The following is a 17,408-nucleotide window of genomic DNA, read 5'->3' as shown; positions in this document are numbered from 1 at the left end:
TATATTATTAATATTTATTTTTATAAAACGTATTCACAATATTATTTTCCTTTTTCTTTGTTTTTTCGTATATTAAAGTTCAACTTAAAGTAAGAAATGTGTAAAGGATATTTGGCTGATAATCGATTATTATCAATAATATATTCAAGAATTAATTAATTGAAAATTAAAATCGCGAAACGAATGCTTATATAGAACAATTCAAAACTGTATAAATATTTAAATTAACATTATTTGTTGAATTTTGAACAATTGATTAATGATATAATCGTACGCTCAATTACGGCCTGGCAAGAGAGACAAAACGGCACATTTGTGCTAATTGGAGTGTGATGTACCTGCTGTCCTAGCCACGTTTATTTAACAGCCAACCTCTTATATACGTACATACATATATAAGTATTTATAAATAAGAATGGTAATTGGTTTATAGATGACGATCTAAATTATAAGTACGTATGTACAGTAGAATTTCTCTATATGTATAAATGGTTCAATACATTTGAATTTTTGAAAAAAGAGCGTAGCTGAAACATCACATTCTCGTTTCATTCTTTAACAAGCCTATATTCGTCTATGCTATCATATTAGATAAATTTATGTCTTTATCCGTGTAAAGGAACAATATTTATAATCTTATTATAATACGTACATACTTAAATACCCATTTTATACATTTTTAAATACAACAATTAAAATTTTTAAAACAACAACACTCTAAACCCTTTATTGTGTATACTTATAACGAAAATATATTGTAAATTATGCTTTAAGAGTGAAAATAATTACAATTTATGATATTTAATGTGTAATATATTGTACATAATTATTATATATACATTATATACTTTATTAATATGTAAGTATATAAGGCTAATTTCAAAGAGTTTTAAGTTTCAAATAAAATTGTATCAGTTTATTATACTTAATAATTGCTTCAACATTTAAGAGACTAAGATTGCAAATACTTTAATTTTGTTTGAAATTTTATAGTGGTGCAATTTTACTTTTCTTATTGGTAACAAAATACAAGTATTTTGTCTGTATAACTTTTAAAATTTTGTACATGCACACAAAGTTATAAACAAACATATTTAGTTTTAGTTCATTAAGACGATGAAAAAGTTTGTTTTTTTTTGAATTTTTATGAATCTTTAAAAAAGTTTTTCATTTTATGAGCTCTTGCAGGAGAAATGGGAAAAAAAATAAGCTAATAAAACTGAAAATAATTTTTTTCTCTTTCGTATTTATGAATTTTCCGTTTTCTTATCAAATTTTAATTAAAGTTGCAACAAAAAATAAAAATATAAAAACCAAAGCGAAACGAAAAAAAAAATTATAATTGAAGCATAAAATGAAAAAAAAAAAAATATTTTTTTTTTATTATTGTTATAGTTATAAAGGAAAAATAACTTTTATTTTTTATGAGTTCTCGTTTTCAATACAAAATTTTCCTTTTTGTTATACAAAAAATTTTTTTTTTTTATTTTTATTGTTTTATGTTGCAAAGTATTGTGTACAAATTCGCAAATAATTATTTTGTACTTAGTTTTGGCGTTAATTGCAAGTATGCAACAATAAATTTAAATTACATTGTCTGGAACTAGAATTTTCCTCTTTAAAGCATATTCTATAAACTTTGAATTTTATTGGCATTTCATATAGTTTAATAACATTTTAAAAACTTCTTGTTAAAAGAATTATAGTAGAATGTACGTAAATTCAACTTCTATATAGAATTGAGCTTAGGTAAATAGCTACAAAATTCCTTTTTTATGGTATAAAGGATCTTTTACTTGTATAACAATAAAAAGCCAGACTTGTGCTATTCTAAATATTATATTATTGAAAAGTATGTTGCTCATAATATATTTTATTTCTGCAAAGTTTGCGTAGAGTGCAAGTATAATGCCAATATAATATTTTAATTTGTGCATGTGGTAAGACATTAAAGCTTAGAATACATAATTTTTCGTTTAATATTAATATAATAAGCCTTAACAATGCTTTCAAATTATATAACAGTTGACTTTATATAGGGTCTCATTCTAAGTATCGATAATTCTAATCATTAAGTGATAGTAACAATAATTATCGCAAAAAATTCGATATTATTATTGTAAGCCAGAAACCAATTCATACAAATGGTTCGTGTCTATAATAAAGTATTTGAAACATTTACGATAAATGCCGCTATCACTTAGTGATTCAGAATAAGCCAGATTAATTGCAAAAATATTACAAAAATAATTAGTTTCACCTTTTTAAAAACTACCAATTATCAAAGATCATACACGATTTGAATCAAATTAGAGAATTTTTCACAGCACCAAATATGTTTTTTTTTTCGGTTTTAATCTTATGATTCCTAGTGTGTAAGGAATTGATTCGCAATAGCAATGTAGTGAATAAAAAAATTATAAAACAAAAATTTATTGTTTGTACAATAACAAAGTTTGACTCTGCGAAATCCACTTTTAAATATATATGTAGTTGAAATCATAAATACTACTTGCTTAAGCTTATCCGTCTTAAACAATTGCGTAGGTACTTTTATATAGAAGAGAAAAGAAATAACATTTGATATTTTTATGTTATACTTATAATATTCCATCTAGAGGTATTTGTATACGAAAAGTAATTCGTCCCACACCTTAATTTCAATATTTTAATCATCGCCATTATATACTTATGCCGTACATACGTGCATATACATTTATGTTTGCATTATATATGAATGAAAATTAGGTATAAGAGAAAATTTTAAGATTATAAATTCTTAAAATGCATTAAAAACAAAATTAAGAGTAAAAAAAAAATTCTGAATTTGAAATTCTTTTTCTTTTTCTTTAAAAACTAAATAAAAACGTTAATATATTACAATCCTTTATAAAAGATATCATAAAAATAAAAAATACAAAATAAGAATGAAAAAAAAAGATAGAACAAATTGGCGTATTATGTAAAATAGCTAAACACCAATGAAACTGAATGCATTAAGCTATTTATCACATTATGCAACCAGTCCTTCTCAATCATTTCTTCTTATTGGGCTACATACAATTTTAATGCAAATTCTTCATTGTACAATTAGAAGAATATATTGAAGCAATGACTCGAATATAATTATAAAAGTGCTCGCATCATATAGAGGCCGCTTTTTTCGAAGAGCTTTAATATTTCTTCAAAAATATGCTCTTATTTTAAATGGTATTCAAAATCACATTTTAATTAGCATTTAAAAATGTCTAATGTTACTCTGGCTTATTCAATATAACATGTCTAATACAATAGTATAAATAAAGTAAGTACTTAGACACGACATTTAAAAAGCCAATCTGTGGTTTAACTTAAAAAATTACATTATTATAACTTACATTACGTATTAAGAGATGTTATGTTACTTGTAACATTACATTCCGTTAAGTTTCCCCAACGTATTTAGCCTAATTTATAAATCTAGTTAGGTTATGTCAATTTCATTATTTAAAATAATGTGTAAATGTCGTACACTCTTGACATTTGTGGTTCACAAAGCAATAACTGAGAAACATTAGGTACAATGTTACAAATATAAGGTATGTTGTTAATATTTAATTAATTATTTTTATACATGAGTAAGCAATCATCATGTAAATGACTTACGACAGTTAGAAAATAAAACCATATACTTAAATATATTGCGTGAATTATTGTAGTAAGTATCTGAATAAAAATATCGATTATAATGCCCATATAAGAGTAAGTTAGCTTGTGAAATACAAACAGGTAGATATATGAAATTTTAAAGTCAAGATCAAGGTAATAAATTACGTATTTTCTTTTTCTCTTTTTCTATTTATCTCGTTTTTTTTTTTTATTCAATTCATCTTAATCCGCGTTTTTCTCTATGCTACAGTAATCAAAAATATTTATGTTAACTAATTTTTTAAGCTAAGCTTTAAAATGTATATGTAATTGTGTGTGTAAATATTTAAATTTTTCTTTATAAATAAAATACCATTTAAAATTCATTACTTGACTTTTACACAATTTTTCAATATATAAATAAATATATATATATATATATATATATATATATATGTATACATATGAGCATAGCCATTGTTATTATTGTTGTCGTACTTATTATGATGGAAAGTATACAAAAGGTCTATAATAATTAGCTTGTCTGTATAGCAATAAGACAAATATTTGTCTAAGTCGAATTAACACAAATTTGAGATATATTATAAAATATTTGAAATCTCGGTATTCAAATCGATATATTATAATATTACAAAATTTAATCGGAGGCCATCAATTGTAAGGTGGTCAAATTAAAGACTGAAAAACGACCCTTCGAAAAAAATTTAACCGATGCATACAAATTTTTAAATTTTGATAATAGTTATTCACGCACTTTCAAAACTAAGAGAAATAGCGGAAATAGGAATAAATTTGATTTCAATAAATTCGGATTCAACCATAAGTATACAGAGTTTTGGAACTTTTTCAAAAATATATGTACTTTGATTCTTTAAACTCAATTTACTCAATTTTTTTAAATTCTGAATTAGGCAATTTCAATTCAGAGTTAGCATATATAAACAGAAAAACCAAAAATCTGGGTGTTCCATAAAAAGCTATTCCTATTGTGTTATATTGTTATACAATTGTTTGTGTTTTGAATCCATTTTACATTACAATTATATTTTAGATTAAGCTGATCAAATGATTTTTTTTCTTCTGATAACTTACATTAGTTTTTTCATCTACCTTTGTATTATTTTTTTTTTATAAAAGAATAATAGAATTTTAGATAAAACTTAAATGAATGTTGACCATGATTAAAATTAAAAAAAGTATAACTAAATTATAAGTACATATAATATATATATACACATACAAATTAAATAGTAAATCAACAATTTTATGAAAATGTAGATGAAAATTAATTTGTTTTCAATTAAATACAATTTATTTATTTTTATTCGCTCATATAATAAAGAGTAGCTCACCTTGTGTAATTTTTTAGAATGAAAATTAAATTTTTTAACTGTTATATTAAAATGCGTGTTGGTATGCGTATTCAAATCCAATTGTATATATATACCAAAATAATAAAATTTTATTATTTTTAAAATAAATTATTTAATAATTAATAAATCTAGTTTTTTTCTCATAATAAAATTTTAAATGTTATTATAGTAGAAAATCTTGTATATTATACGCAATAAATTTCATATAAAAGACCTACATGACAAATAGATTATTTTATTAGCTATTTAATCCTGTTTTGAAATTTTTAGTTAATTAATGTGATTTTAATATTACTTAAGTTGTTTTGGTAACAATATTTTTAAAATTTTAACGAAATGATAAAAAAGAGTTGAGCAAGTGATTGACTAAAACGAAAAATTTATTAATATAAGTTTTTTGTAATGGTTTTTCTTTAATATTTAATTTGATTTTAGGGTTGCGATATATGTAGATCTAAATTTAGATTCTCGTACAATACTCTATAAGTATAATAATTAAAAAAATTTTTTTGATTGGGTTTTTTAATACTAAAATATTAATTAGATGCCGCATTTCCAGCGTTTTAAGTACATATACATATATACAAACATACTAATATATTTTTGTGTTATTTTTATAAAATAATTCCCGTGATATGAGCTTATTTGTATAACAGTTTGACATATTTATACTTTAAATGAAAACCTTAACCATTATTTTTTTGACGTTTCATAAAAAATTTAATTTTGAAAGCAATTATAACATACATAAATATTAAAAAATTTACTAAATAAGGTAAAAATAGTGTAGAATTTAAATAAGGTTCCGGGCTTATTTGACGTATAATTTATTCATGATATAGAATTCTTATATAGATCAGTTGATTTGCAATAAGGATTTTCAACTTTATATGGTTGTCGATCTGTTTTCCGATTGACCTAGTATGTTGTGTCGCGTTAAATATGACATTTTCTTAATTAAAGTATTTCATAGCATCATGTTAAAGGACTTACAATATTGGCACTTACAATAAAACACAAATTTTTGATTTTTATGTAAAAATTATATTCTTTACGGAGTTCTTTGCATTTCGTTCATGTTATCGTAAGATATGTTATATCCCATAATATTTGATAGACTCTGGGAGCCATAGAAATCAAAAATCAGTTGAATTTTTTTTTGAATTCAATAAGTTTTTCATTAATCATTTTGAATTGGATCGTAATGATTCAGTATATTTTTGAATTGTAAATGTTTTACTATCAAATGTTTGAATAAAATTATAATTATAATGAAGCTCAGTTTACTTATATATATATTTGGTACGTATATATTTGGAAATTTATATTTAGTTTTGATTTAATATTTAAATATGAAAGAATAAGCATAAGCATAAATTAGGTAAGTAGAGGAGAAAATTTGGTAGAATCAATAAGACCGGTTATAATATAAAATAATATTATGTATATACATAATGTTTATAACTTTTATAATTTTTATTAATAATTAAAATTTATTTATTCAAAAAAAAAAAACTTATGAGCTGGAAATAAAAATCAAAAATATTAGTTATTTATTTATTATTCAGTAGAGGATATTTAAAAAATTCATTCTGATGAAATGTTTTTATAATTTTCTTTTTTGTTAGTAAATTAATTTTATATTTTTTTTTTGGTATTTTATTTAATGTTATTTTAAAAATTTAATATTTAAAATTTGTTTTGAAAAAATGCGGAAATAACTTTTGGATTAAGTATAAAACTTGTATACGAATATGTTTTATATGTTAGGGTTGCCATTGATTCTCTTTTACGAGGACTGGAGCTCCTTTTTGTATTGACAAGGATTGTCTTTTACATACAAGCAGTTCATCTATCACTGCGACTGTTTGCAATTTTTTTTCACGAAACGAGACTTTAGAAATATTTTAAATTGTTTTTTCTAATAAAAACAAAATTTGGAAAGAACAGAAAATTCTCGTTTCGTTAAAATTCTCGTTAAAAAAGAGGTTCTTAAAATATTTCACATTTTCTTTCCATTGAAAATGTTTGCATATGTTTAAATCTTGCTATAATTATATCCACACTTAAGGTTTTAAAAACTTCATGAATGAAATTTTCTAAATCTAAGGAATATGAATGAAAATCTATTAAAAAATTTGCTATTGATGCCCATTCAAGAAATATGTTCTTTCAGTTAACAGATTTCCAAATTGAATGTCCTACATTTACTCTTTTTTTAGCAACCCTATATACTGTGAGTCTCAAAAAAAACCGCTCACTAAAAATTATTTTGTTTAACATTTATTTTCACTCATTTTAATTATTCAACATTCAAACTAATTCACAAATATTAAAGTCCATTCAATTACAAACAAAATTCCTAAAAGTAAGTTTCAAAAAATGACAATAACATAACAAAAAATAAAGAAATTCAAAAATCCACACATTTTTACGCGTCAAAAAAAAACGCTCATTAACAAAAAATATTAAAATTTTTTAAAAATTAATCAAATTAATACTTGGTTTGTAGCCCTTTTGATTTATATACAGGACCCAATCCCCTTGGCATGGATTCTACAAGTTTTTTTGTAAACTGGGAAGGTATTTTTGCCCATTCTTCTAAAATTGCTTTTTTTAGGTCTTCCTTGTTACTAATATGTCTTGTTCTTATACGTTTGTCCAGGTAGTCCCATAAATGTTCGATTGGGTTAAGGTCTGGCGACTGGGGAGGGTGGTCTAATTGTTTTGGGGTTCTATATAGCAACCACTTCTTCACAACAAGAGCAGTGTGCTTGGGGTCGTTATCTTGCTGGAAGATCCAATTATTGCATAAACCTAATTTTTCTATACTTGGTGCAATATTATCTTGCAAAATTTTAAATAACCCATTTTATTCATAGTGCTTTCTATAAACACCAAATTACCAACCCCAGCTGCAGCCATACAGCCCCAGACCATAACTGAACCCCCACCATGCTTTACTGTCTTAATAGCGTTTTTGTCTTCAAACTCTTTATTAACTTCTCTCCATATTTTCACTGGTTTTTTAGCTCCAAATATTTCAAACTTACTTTCATCAGTAAATAATACATCTTTCCAAAAAAGAAAATCCTTTTGTTTATATTTTTTTGCGTAGCTAAGTCTCTTTTTTTTATTTTTTTTGAGATACTAGGTTTTGTTCGTGGTGCTCTTCCAAATAGTCCGTTGTCATGTAGTACTCTACGTACCGTACTTGCGCTAGCAGGTTTACCTGTCTTAATTCCAATATTTTAGGAACCCATCACGGCACTTGTATGTGAATTTTTTTAACATTTTTAACAATTTCTCTTATTTGAATTGGGTTTAAACTCTTCGGCCTACCTGAGCGTCTGAGATCGTTAACTTTATTTGTATTCTTATACTTATCAATTATAGTTTTTACGGTTGAATAAGCTCTGCCCACAAGTTTGCCTATTTCGCGGTGTGATTTACCTGCTTTATTGAGATTAATAATAATTTCTCTCGTTTCTATAGTGGTTTGTTTCACCATATTTAAAATACTTTTTAAAATCTTCTAAAGAATGATTTATTTCATTAAAAAAACGAAAAAATAGTCCGAACTATTCAGAAAAAACGACGATATGCCTTTAGTTAAACCTGCAAAAATCATTAAACAATTATTTTTGGGGGATTCCCGAAGTTTTTTCAGAAAATTAGATGAATATGCCTTGTATGTACTAAAGCTGAGCGGTTTGTTTTGACGCGTAAAAAAGTCAACATTTTTGAATTTATTTATTTTTTGTTTTGTTTTTGTTACTCTTATGAAAATTTTTTTAATTAATTTTGTTGGTAATTGAATGTACTTTATTATTTATAAATTAGTTTGTGACTTGGACAATTAAAACAAAATATATTAAACACTACATAAAATAATTTTTAGTGAGCGGTTTTTTTTGACACTCACAGTATGTATAAATATTATAATTAAACACTAAAAGAGATTAGGTTTTTAAAAGGTTTTAAAGTAAGTAAAATTTGATAATAAAATTTTCTCTCTTTTTTTGGCCAAATTTCTTCATTTTATAATTGAGAGAATTAAAAATTTATAACTTAAATTTTTTTATTTAAATAAATAATAAAAGTATAAGTAAAACTTAAGTGATTATTTTATGCACAAAACACAAAAGTACATACATATACTTGCTTATATGTGCATATATATATATATGTATATATATATATAATATGTATATTTAAATAATTGAGAGGGGAATTAAAATATTATTTGCTTAAAAATGTATGAAAAAATTCAATTTGTAAGTAAGTATATTTCGCTTTAAAGTAATTTCTTTTAAGTGCTTTTATGATTTTAAATTATTTTAATAACGAAATTTAAGTACTTTTAACAAGAAAGAAATTTGGAATTTAAATAAGTAATTTGTACTCATTTACTTAATGTTTAACACTTTTTAATAAGTAACTTTTATTATTCGTACATAGTGGCGTTTTATTTCTTAAATTTTTAATTAACAACACAGAGTACGTATACGAATATTAAATACATATTTAAAATAAATAATTATTTATGAAGTGAAGAACCTTAGCTATAAAATATTAAAAGTGCAAATTAAACTTGCCAGATGTTTTCTGGCAGCAAATAATTCATTCTACAAAACTTAAGTGAAGAATAAACGCAAGTAAGTGCAGATTACTTTAAAGAAAGCTAAGAATTTCTTTATAGAGATAGAAATGAAATTAAAGCAAAATTATTTAATTAATTACGTTTAATTAGTTAATTTTACTAAAAATAATATATAAATTTCATTGGCTGTGCCTTTGATTGTAAAACAAACTTGATAAGCTCTGCATGTTATAATTTTACTTAAGTGGCTAGATTGCCATACGAATCAGTATAATATGTAATTATTAATGTTAATATAAATGGAAAAAACTAGCACTTACGAGTACTTACTTATTTAAAAGTAAATATTAATAGAAGTAAATAAGTAAATGTAAAAATTCAATTTAGTAAAATAAATAGTTACTTAAATGGGTTCCAAACAAAATAATCGGTCTACTTCTTTTTAAGCAAATAACCATGTTATATATATATTATATAGAAAAATAATGATATAATTTACATACATACATATATTTTAGTTTTAAGTTTACGTATGTATATCTTACCAAAACAGCAAAAAAAAAAATTCATTAACACTTTTAAGAGTTTCAATAAATAAATACTTAAAAAAAGTAATAGCGCAAAATATTCGATAAGATAAGATAGCAAAGAAAAATCAAATTTATCCCAACAATATTAAATATTTTACATTGCGAAATTCACAAGCAATTTTAAATTAAAAAACAAACAAAAGAAGCTAAGATAGATTTAATCGGGAATAAATTAAATTTGAAATTTTCAAAGAACCATCAGAAGCATCCGTTTTCATTTTAACTAGTTTTTCATAAATAAGGATAATTAGTATTAAGAGTTTTAAATTACAATAAGCACTTATATAATTGCGAAATTTTTTGGTATCTAAGTACTAAGCATCAGCGCCGAATCTACCGTATATGCACAGTAAGCATTTGCAATGGAGCCCGTGAAACAGGGGCGCCATTGAAAACTTAAAAAAAAAACTATGTTTTAAAAAATAAAAATTTTTTCCAATTTTTTTGCGCGCTTTTTAGAAATCGTTAGGACGCAAATCATGTCAGAACCGGCCTGGTAAGCATTTAAATACCAGATTTAAATCTAATTTGGAACCTTATTTCTGTAATATTTTCCCACACAGCTCATGAGTATTTCATAAAATATGATAAAATTATTTTTAAAAATTATGTATGATGTAGCCGTTTCAACTGCTATTCCAACCCATTTAAATTAAAAAAAAACTGCAGTATTTGCTATTTTAAAATTAGCTAATAAGGACTTTAACTAAATTAGCCGCTAATTTGGTTGACAAGAAGGGCAATCAAGCAATGCTAAACCAAGCAATGCAAAATAAGAGAATGCTTTTTAATACCTCGAAACGTTATCAGTCAGCATTACAAATAATATTATAAAGTAATTTTTAAAACGAATTCAATACTTAGTCTTAGTAATTTTAGAGATGCATTATGAAAAAAAAACTAACATTGGTATAAATCGGTCATCGTATTTAATCGATGTACCCTTTATACACATGAATCATTTATAATGACAAATGCTCTTACCTAGTTATTCATTTTGTATGCGGGATCACGTCTTTTTGAAAAAAAAAATATAAAAAAATTACGTATTTCAAAAGATGAAGAATTTTTTAATGAAATTGTTGAAAATTTTTATATTACACGTTTATTATGAGATATTAAAGTTGAAAAGTAATGTGAATAAATGAAAAATTAGTTAAGACTTTTGAACTCTTTCGTCTTCTTTTAAGTAGATTCTTTTTTTTTTTAAATAAATGACTTTAATACCTTAATGAGTAAAAATGAATTAGGAAATTACTTATTGCTTCTAATAATATGAAATATTTTTTTAATTTGAGATTTTATTTTGATGAAACGTAATTTTAATTTTAATTTAGGTCGTTGTAAAAGCATTCATCAAAATGTACATTTCGTGTATGTTTGGAAATTTTTGGTGAATTTTATTAGTTAATGTTTTGAGTATTAATTTTTTATTATATATAATTAAAAAAACACAAATTAACTTTAATCATTAACTTAATTACGAGTTTTTACATGCACATAAATATGAGACTTACCTAAACAAATTATTAAATTTGATATAGAGAAAATAGCAATTTTAAAATTTAATTCTTCCTATTTCGGGAGATGCTTAACAATTTAGTCTGGGAAGAATAATCAAGAATAATAAAGAAATCAGAGATAGTTATAGGAACAATTAACTTTTATTTTCATGCTCAAATCCATTGATATATTTATCTATAATACTTAAATAGGATACAAAAAAATATCTGAAATTGATTTCGAAAACCCGAAGTAATTTTCAAACTATTAAAATAATTCTAATTACAAAACTTCAGTAACAGCTGTTAAAAGTTTTTTAACTCTATATTGAATTTTTTCAAAAGAGATGCGAGCAAAAAATCTTGTATCTAGCCGGCTTATTTTGCCAGATTAGTTAATTAATATTAAGTATGTATCTTACTTATTTAACTTTCACTTTAACAGCAACATATTTGGCTCGAGTTCAGCAATTTTTTTTTATTTTCCTTTCTTGCGCTAGCCATTAAGTATATATTACTAATCTAAGTATATAGAACTAGCAAAAATATTTACTTATTTTAAAATTATTTGAAATCTACTTATTTAAAATTCAAATTTATTATTTATTAACTCAAATTACTTAAATGTGCAATAGTTGATATCTTTAATTTTAACTTTTCAAATATTCTTAAGCATGAATATTTTAAATTACTACTTACTGAGAATTGTTATAGATATTCGTGCAAAAGATTCATTTAATTTAAATATAAAAATATTGTCATGTAAAAATATGAAATTGATATTGCATGACATGTGAATTTTATAATAATTATATATATATACATATTATATGATTGCATAATTAATTACAAATCATAAACCGTATGCATTAACAACAGCAAGGAATGATAAAAGATAACAAAGACTTCACAATATAAATTTTATTTTTACTCACTTAAAGTACTCACTAAAGTACTATTGTAATTTTGTTTTTCAAAAAATTTTAAAAATTTTTGTATTAAGTACTTATTAGATATTAGTAATTTCAACCAAATTTTCAAAACGAATGGCATTTCAAACTTAATATTAGCTGTTGAATAAGCCAATATTTAATATTCAATTATTATGATAATTTAAAACATAAATGAATACGTCATTTTCACACCCACTTCCTTAATAATTCAAAAATACTGTAAATAAACTTACAATATTACATACGTGTATGTAAGCATTTCATTGACAAAACTAACTCTATGATTGCTTTATAAAAAAAGGTCAATTTCTATATGTAAATAATACAAAAATATATGTTAAATAGATATGTGCTATAATATGTGCATTCTCAATAAGTACTTTTGTAAATGAATATATATCAATATCATATAAATGTGTAGAAGTATCATATATCCAAAGAATCAGAATAAGTTAGACAAGAAAAGAAATATAATAATAACTACGTAAAGAAACACTTAATAATAAAAAAAAAAAAACATGATCGAAGACCATTTGTAAATAGTACTTGCTTATGGTTAACACATTTTTTCAAATAAGTACACATTATATATATGCATATAGAAGTATTTTATATTTAACCACATAACTATTAAGCTAATAAGTACATAATATACTTAATGTTAAAAATAGAAGTCAATGTACTTATGTGCTTCTCCAATTACAGTAATTGATAAATCTTTTACATACTACTGTCTATGACAGTTTACAATTTTATAAATGACGAACAAGGATCGTTTTACTTATAATTTTTTTACTTTTTCTTTTAATTCCTTTCCGAAACAGGGTGATAGAATAGAACCCCAGCAAAACGAAAAATAATACTTAGTAATAATTTTCGTTTCTTCAGTCTTTATCTCGAATTATTTGAGACTGGATTTAGTCTTTCTGTTTTTTACATCTTTCCTAATACTTAAATCCGTCAGGAAATAAATACGAAAACTAGAATAAACTTTTTAAATTTCTTTTAACATTTCGGAAATATAATCGAATATGGGACACCCTATAAGTTATACTATACTTGATATTTTAATAAGCTATTACATAATTACAATGTATGAAAAAATCTGGGGGTTGAAGTTTTTCTTTTATGCTTATCTAACTCCTACAATCCATCTGTAATGTGATATCAATGACGTTATTATAATCAATACTTTTGTAAATTAAAAATAAAATATATTTTGATTTTTTCTTATCATCGCTCTGATTTTTATGAAAACTTTTTTTTTCTGGAATTCAAAGTATATATATAAGTATGTAATATTGTTACATTTATGAACATAATACTTAAAAAACATTACATATACTTACACCTAATTGCAAAAATTATCTACTATAGATAAAGAAAGTTGCTTTTTGTTCCTGTTGTAATAAATAAGATTTTTAATATGTTGAGATAAGAACCTTACATATACATATTGAAAATTTTATACATTCAAGTACCTAAGTAGGTATCTACCTTAATTATATTTATGTGACTGCTTATAATAAATTAAAATTTAAATGTGAATTGTTATATAAGTAAGAGTAAATTACACAAAATCTTACAATACTAGGTAATAAGAGAAATATTTACAAGTCATGCTTTAATTAAAAAATTTTTAGACCATACAACATTGTTACAAATACTTTTTTTCTTATACACAGTTCTCTTACATTTCATTCTTCACTTAGTCACATGAAGGAAGGGTAACTACTTATATTTACAGATGAAATAGTATTGTAAAAATATAAAAAAGTATAATAACATTCTTATAAGTAATTATTGGTGTATTTCATTGTCACAATCCAATTAAATCTATGTAAGTATTTTTGTAACAATAAAAAAGTTGCTGTGCGTATAGGAATTAAAATATATACTTGTATTCTACATTTTTCATATATATCTACTTATACATGTGTATATTGATTGTATGGATAAAATGATAGTAGGTCTTTCAGTAAAAATATATTTAAATTGCTTGTAAATGTGGCCGATGACCTTGGAAATTGATTTTTTTTTCACAATTTCAGTTTTCTTGCAAAATATTTTTAATTGTGGGAAGGTATATGTACATATATATACATAATAGGTAGAATATACCTTAATAACTGGAAACTTAATATGAAAATAATGGGAGCAAAACATCAACAAGTTATTGTTTGCTTTTAGTACCCATGTACTATAGAATTTTAATTCGTATTATTTATACTACAGTTTTGAATGTATGTACTTGTTCCTTTTTTTTTAAACAAAACTCTGGTTTCATGTTAAAATTTTGCCTGTTACTTCACATTGAAAACATAATAAGAATTTAACATTTCAGCCACAATTGAATTGCAAAATTTTTTTATATTTTTATGAAACTTTTCTTTTTTGTACATTTACTTTATTATTTTACGTTCAATAAAAATAACCCCTCATTTTTTCCTGTCTTTACTTTTGTTCAGTACATGATTAAGTATATATGTACATATATATATAATATAGGTGGATAAGTAGGCAGCTATATTGCAAGTCATAATGTGTGAATAAATATTTCATTTAATATTCTTTTCTTGGGCCTTCTTTAATTTTCCAATTTTCTGTTGTTGTTTCCTGCTTAAAAGAAATGAAAACAATCCAACAAGTACTTTTAATATATGAACAGGTATGTAACTTCATTCTATATTTATTACAAGCCATTTATTTGCATGCAACTAAGTATAGTAATGGTATGTATAAATTTCCTTTAAATTATTAAGTTTTAACTTGAGATATTTAATTTCGGAAGTGTTTGGTATAAATTTAATATTATTTATGTATACCTACAATTAAAAGCTTAACATTAATAATTATATTAATATATATAACGAATTATCTTAATTGCAGTATATTTTAAATAAGTAATAAGTAAAGGATAATTTTACTTACTTGTTTTGCCAAATCAGCAAAAACAGCTAATTCCAAAGGATTCTTAAATGATTTATCAGTGGGATATTCTATTTCATTATTTTCAATATTATTAATATCCTCTGGTAAATTATTTTTATCAAATATATTTAATTTATTACGATTATTTACTAATTTGGCACTTTCAATATTATTATTTATACTATTATCAAAGTCAATTGAATTGGTATCATTCTCAGTTAAATTCGTTATTCTAAAGTAAATTACAAAGAACATTATAACTGTTCCAAATATTATAAATTTACTGTGTCGAAATCTTGGTAACATATTGAACCACTTTATTAACTATCTATTTATGTAGATACTTTAAATTTATTTATGCACTTATAATATTGTGTAAGTATTGCAAATAATTTTTTTTTCCTTGTTTTTTATTAGAAGACGTGTGATGTATGAAGAAAACTAGGCGAGGTTTCTTTTTTCTTGTTTTGGAATATTTATGATTAAAATTATGTATAAAAACAAAAACACAACTTAAAATTGAATAGATACACTCGTGTTGCAAAACAAAAAAAAATATATATAAAAATTAAAATAAAATTAATAATTTTCTTTAATATTAACAAAACATTTTCACTGATATTGTAAGTAATTTTTTCATATTTAAAATTTATTTAAAAATCAAATTCTTTTCTTGTTTTTTTTCTTCTTATTTCAATTTTCTCCTTGATATTGTAACTTTTTTAGCGTAAAACAGCAGCGGAAACTAACAAACTCGCTAATGGCACAGGTGATACTAAAATTCATTTCGGTAAAAAAAATTGTTGAATTATTCTTGATAAGTTAAAGTTTTTAATTTTGAAAACTTTTTTTTGTTTGTAGACATCTAAAGTTATGTATGTAGGTAAGTATGTATATATAAAATTTAATTTGTGATATTATTTTGAGAAGAGAAAAAAAAGTTAAAAGCTTGTCCACGAAGTCAGGTTTTTTTTTTATCTTTTCCACCTTTTTTTTTATCAAAAATTCCACCAACGAAAATATGAAATCGCGACAAATAAAAATTAAAATTTATATTTTTTGTTTTCTTTTTTGGCCTTTTAATGATGAAGATGATTATTTAGAGAATGAATGATTCAGAAATTGAAAAGTTGAACACTCTCCTTGTTGTACTATAAAAAAAAAAATAAAACATGTACAAAAAGCAAAACAACAATAAAAGTATCGAAGTTGTCAAAATTTTGAGAGATGTAAATGCGCTGCTGTAAATAAAATAATAACAAAAAAAAAAATTCAATAATAAAAATGACATTTCATGTTACATTGTTAATTGAAATATTTTTTGGTTAGATGTCGCTACATATACTGAAAACAATTTTTTCAAAAAACTGAAAAGTAAAAAGGAATACATATTTTTTTTACGGAAGCCAAATAAATATTAACACAAATGATCTGTAGGTACAAACATTTCACAAATATATAGCACATTATAATATAAATAATTAATATTTTATTTATCCGAATTACATAGGGTACTTTGTGTACTCAAAACTGATAAAAGAATGTAATTTAATATAGTGTTATAAATTTTGTATTTGATATCAACCACCTGTTTTTTCATAATATTTCAACCTAGAGTGGCAGCACTATCGGACATTATCGTATGTACGAGTCCAACGCTATGTAAATTTTCTTTGTAAAAATGTTTGATTAAGCTTCATTAATATTCAAATTCAGAAAACAATAAATGAAAAATTTATATTGACTCAGAAAATGTTAATTTTTTCTTCACATTCTTCTTTTTAAAAGTATAAAATACCCAGAAAAAA

At 23.5% G+C, this 17,408-nt stretch overlaps 1 protein-coding gene across 1 annotated transcript in view; it reads right to left on the bottom strand.

Moving 5' to 3' along the window:
- The window catches only part of LOC129611017 (polypeptide N-acetylgalactosaminyltransferase 1), a 58,718-nt gene extending 41,988 nt beyond the window's left edge, over nt 1–16,730 (bottom strand). The window contains exon 1 of the mRNA XM_055523920.1: nt 15,601–16,730. Coding sequence (XP_055379895.1) covers nt 15,601–15,906 — 306 coding nt within the window. The 5' untranslated portion in view covers nt 15,907–16,730. The remainder of the gene's footprint in view (nt 1–15,600) is intronic.
- Nucleotides 16,731–17,408: the final 678 nt, after the last annotated feature.

Source organism: Condylostylus longicornis, unplaced genomic scaffold (assembly GCF_029603195.1).
Source record: "Condylostylus longicornis isolate FDR11 unplaced genomic scaffold, ASM2960319v2 ptg000048l, whole genome shotgun sequence".
Lineage (NCBI taxonomy): Eukaryota > Metazoa > Arthropoda > Insecta > Diptera > Dolichopodidae > Condylostylus > Condylostylus longicornis.
The sequence above is the reverse complement of the archived record's forward strand: the minus strand, read 5'-3'. Positions and strand labels throughout refer to the sequence as shown.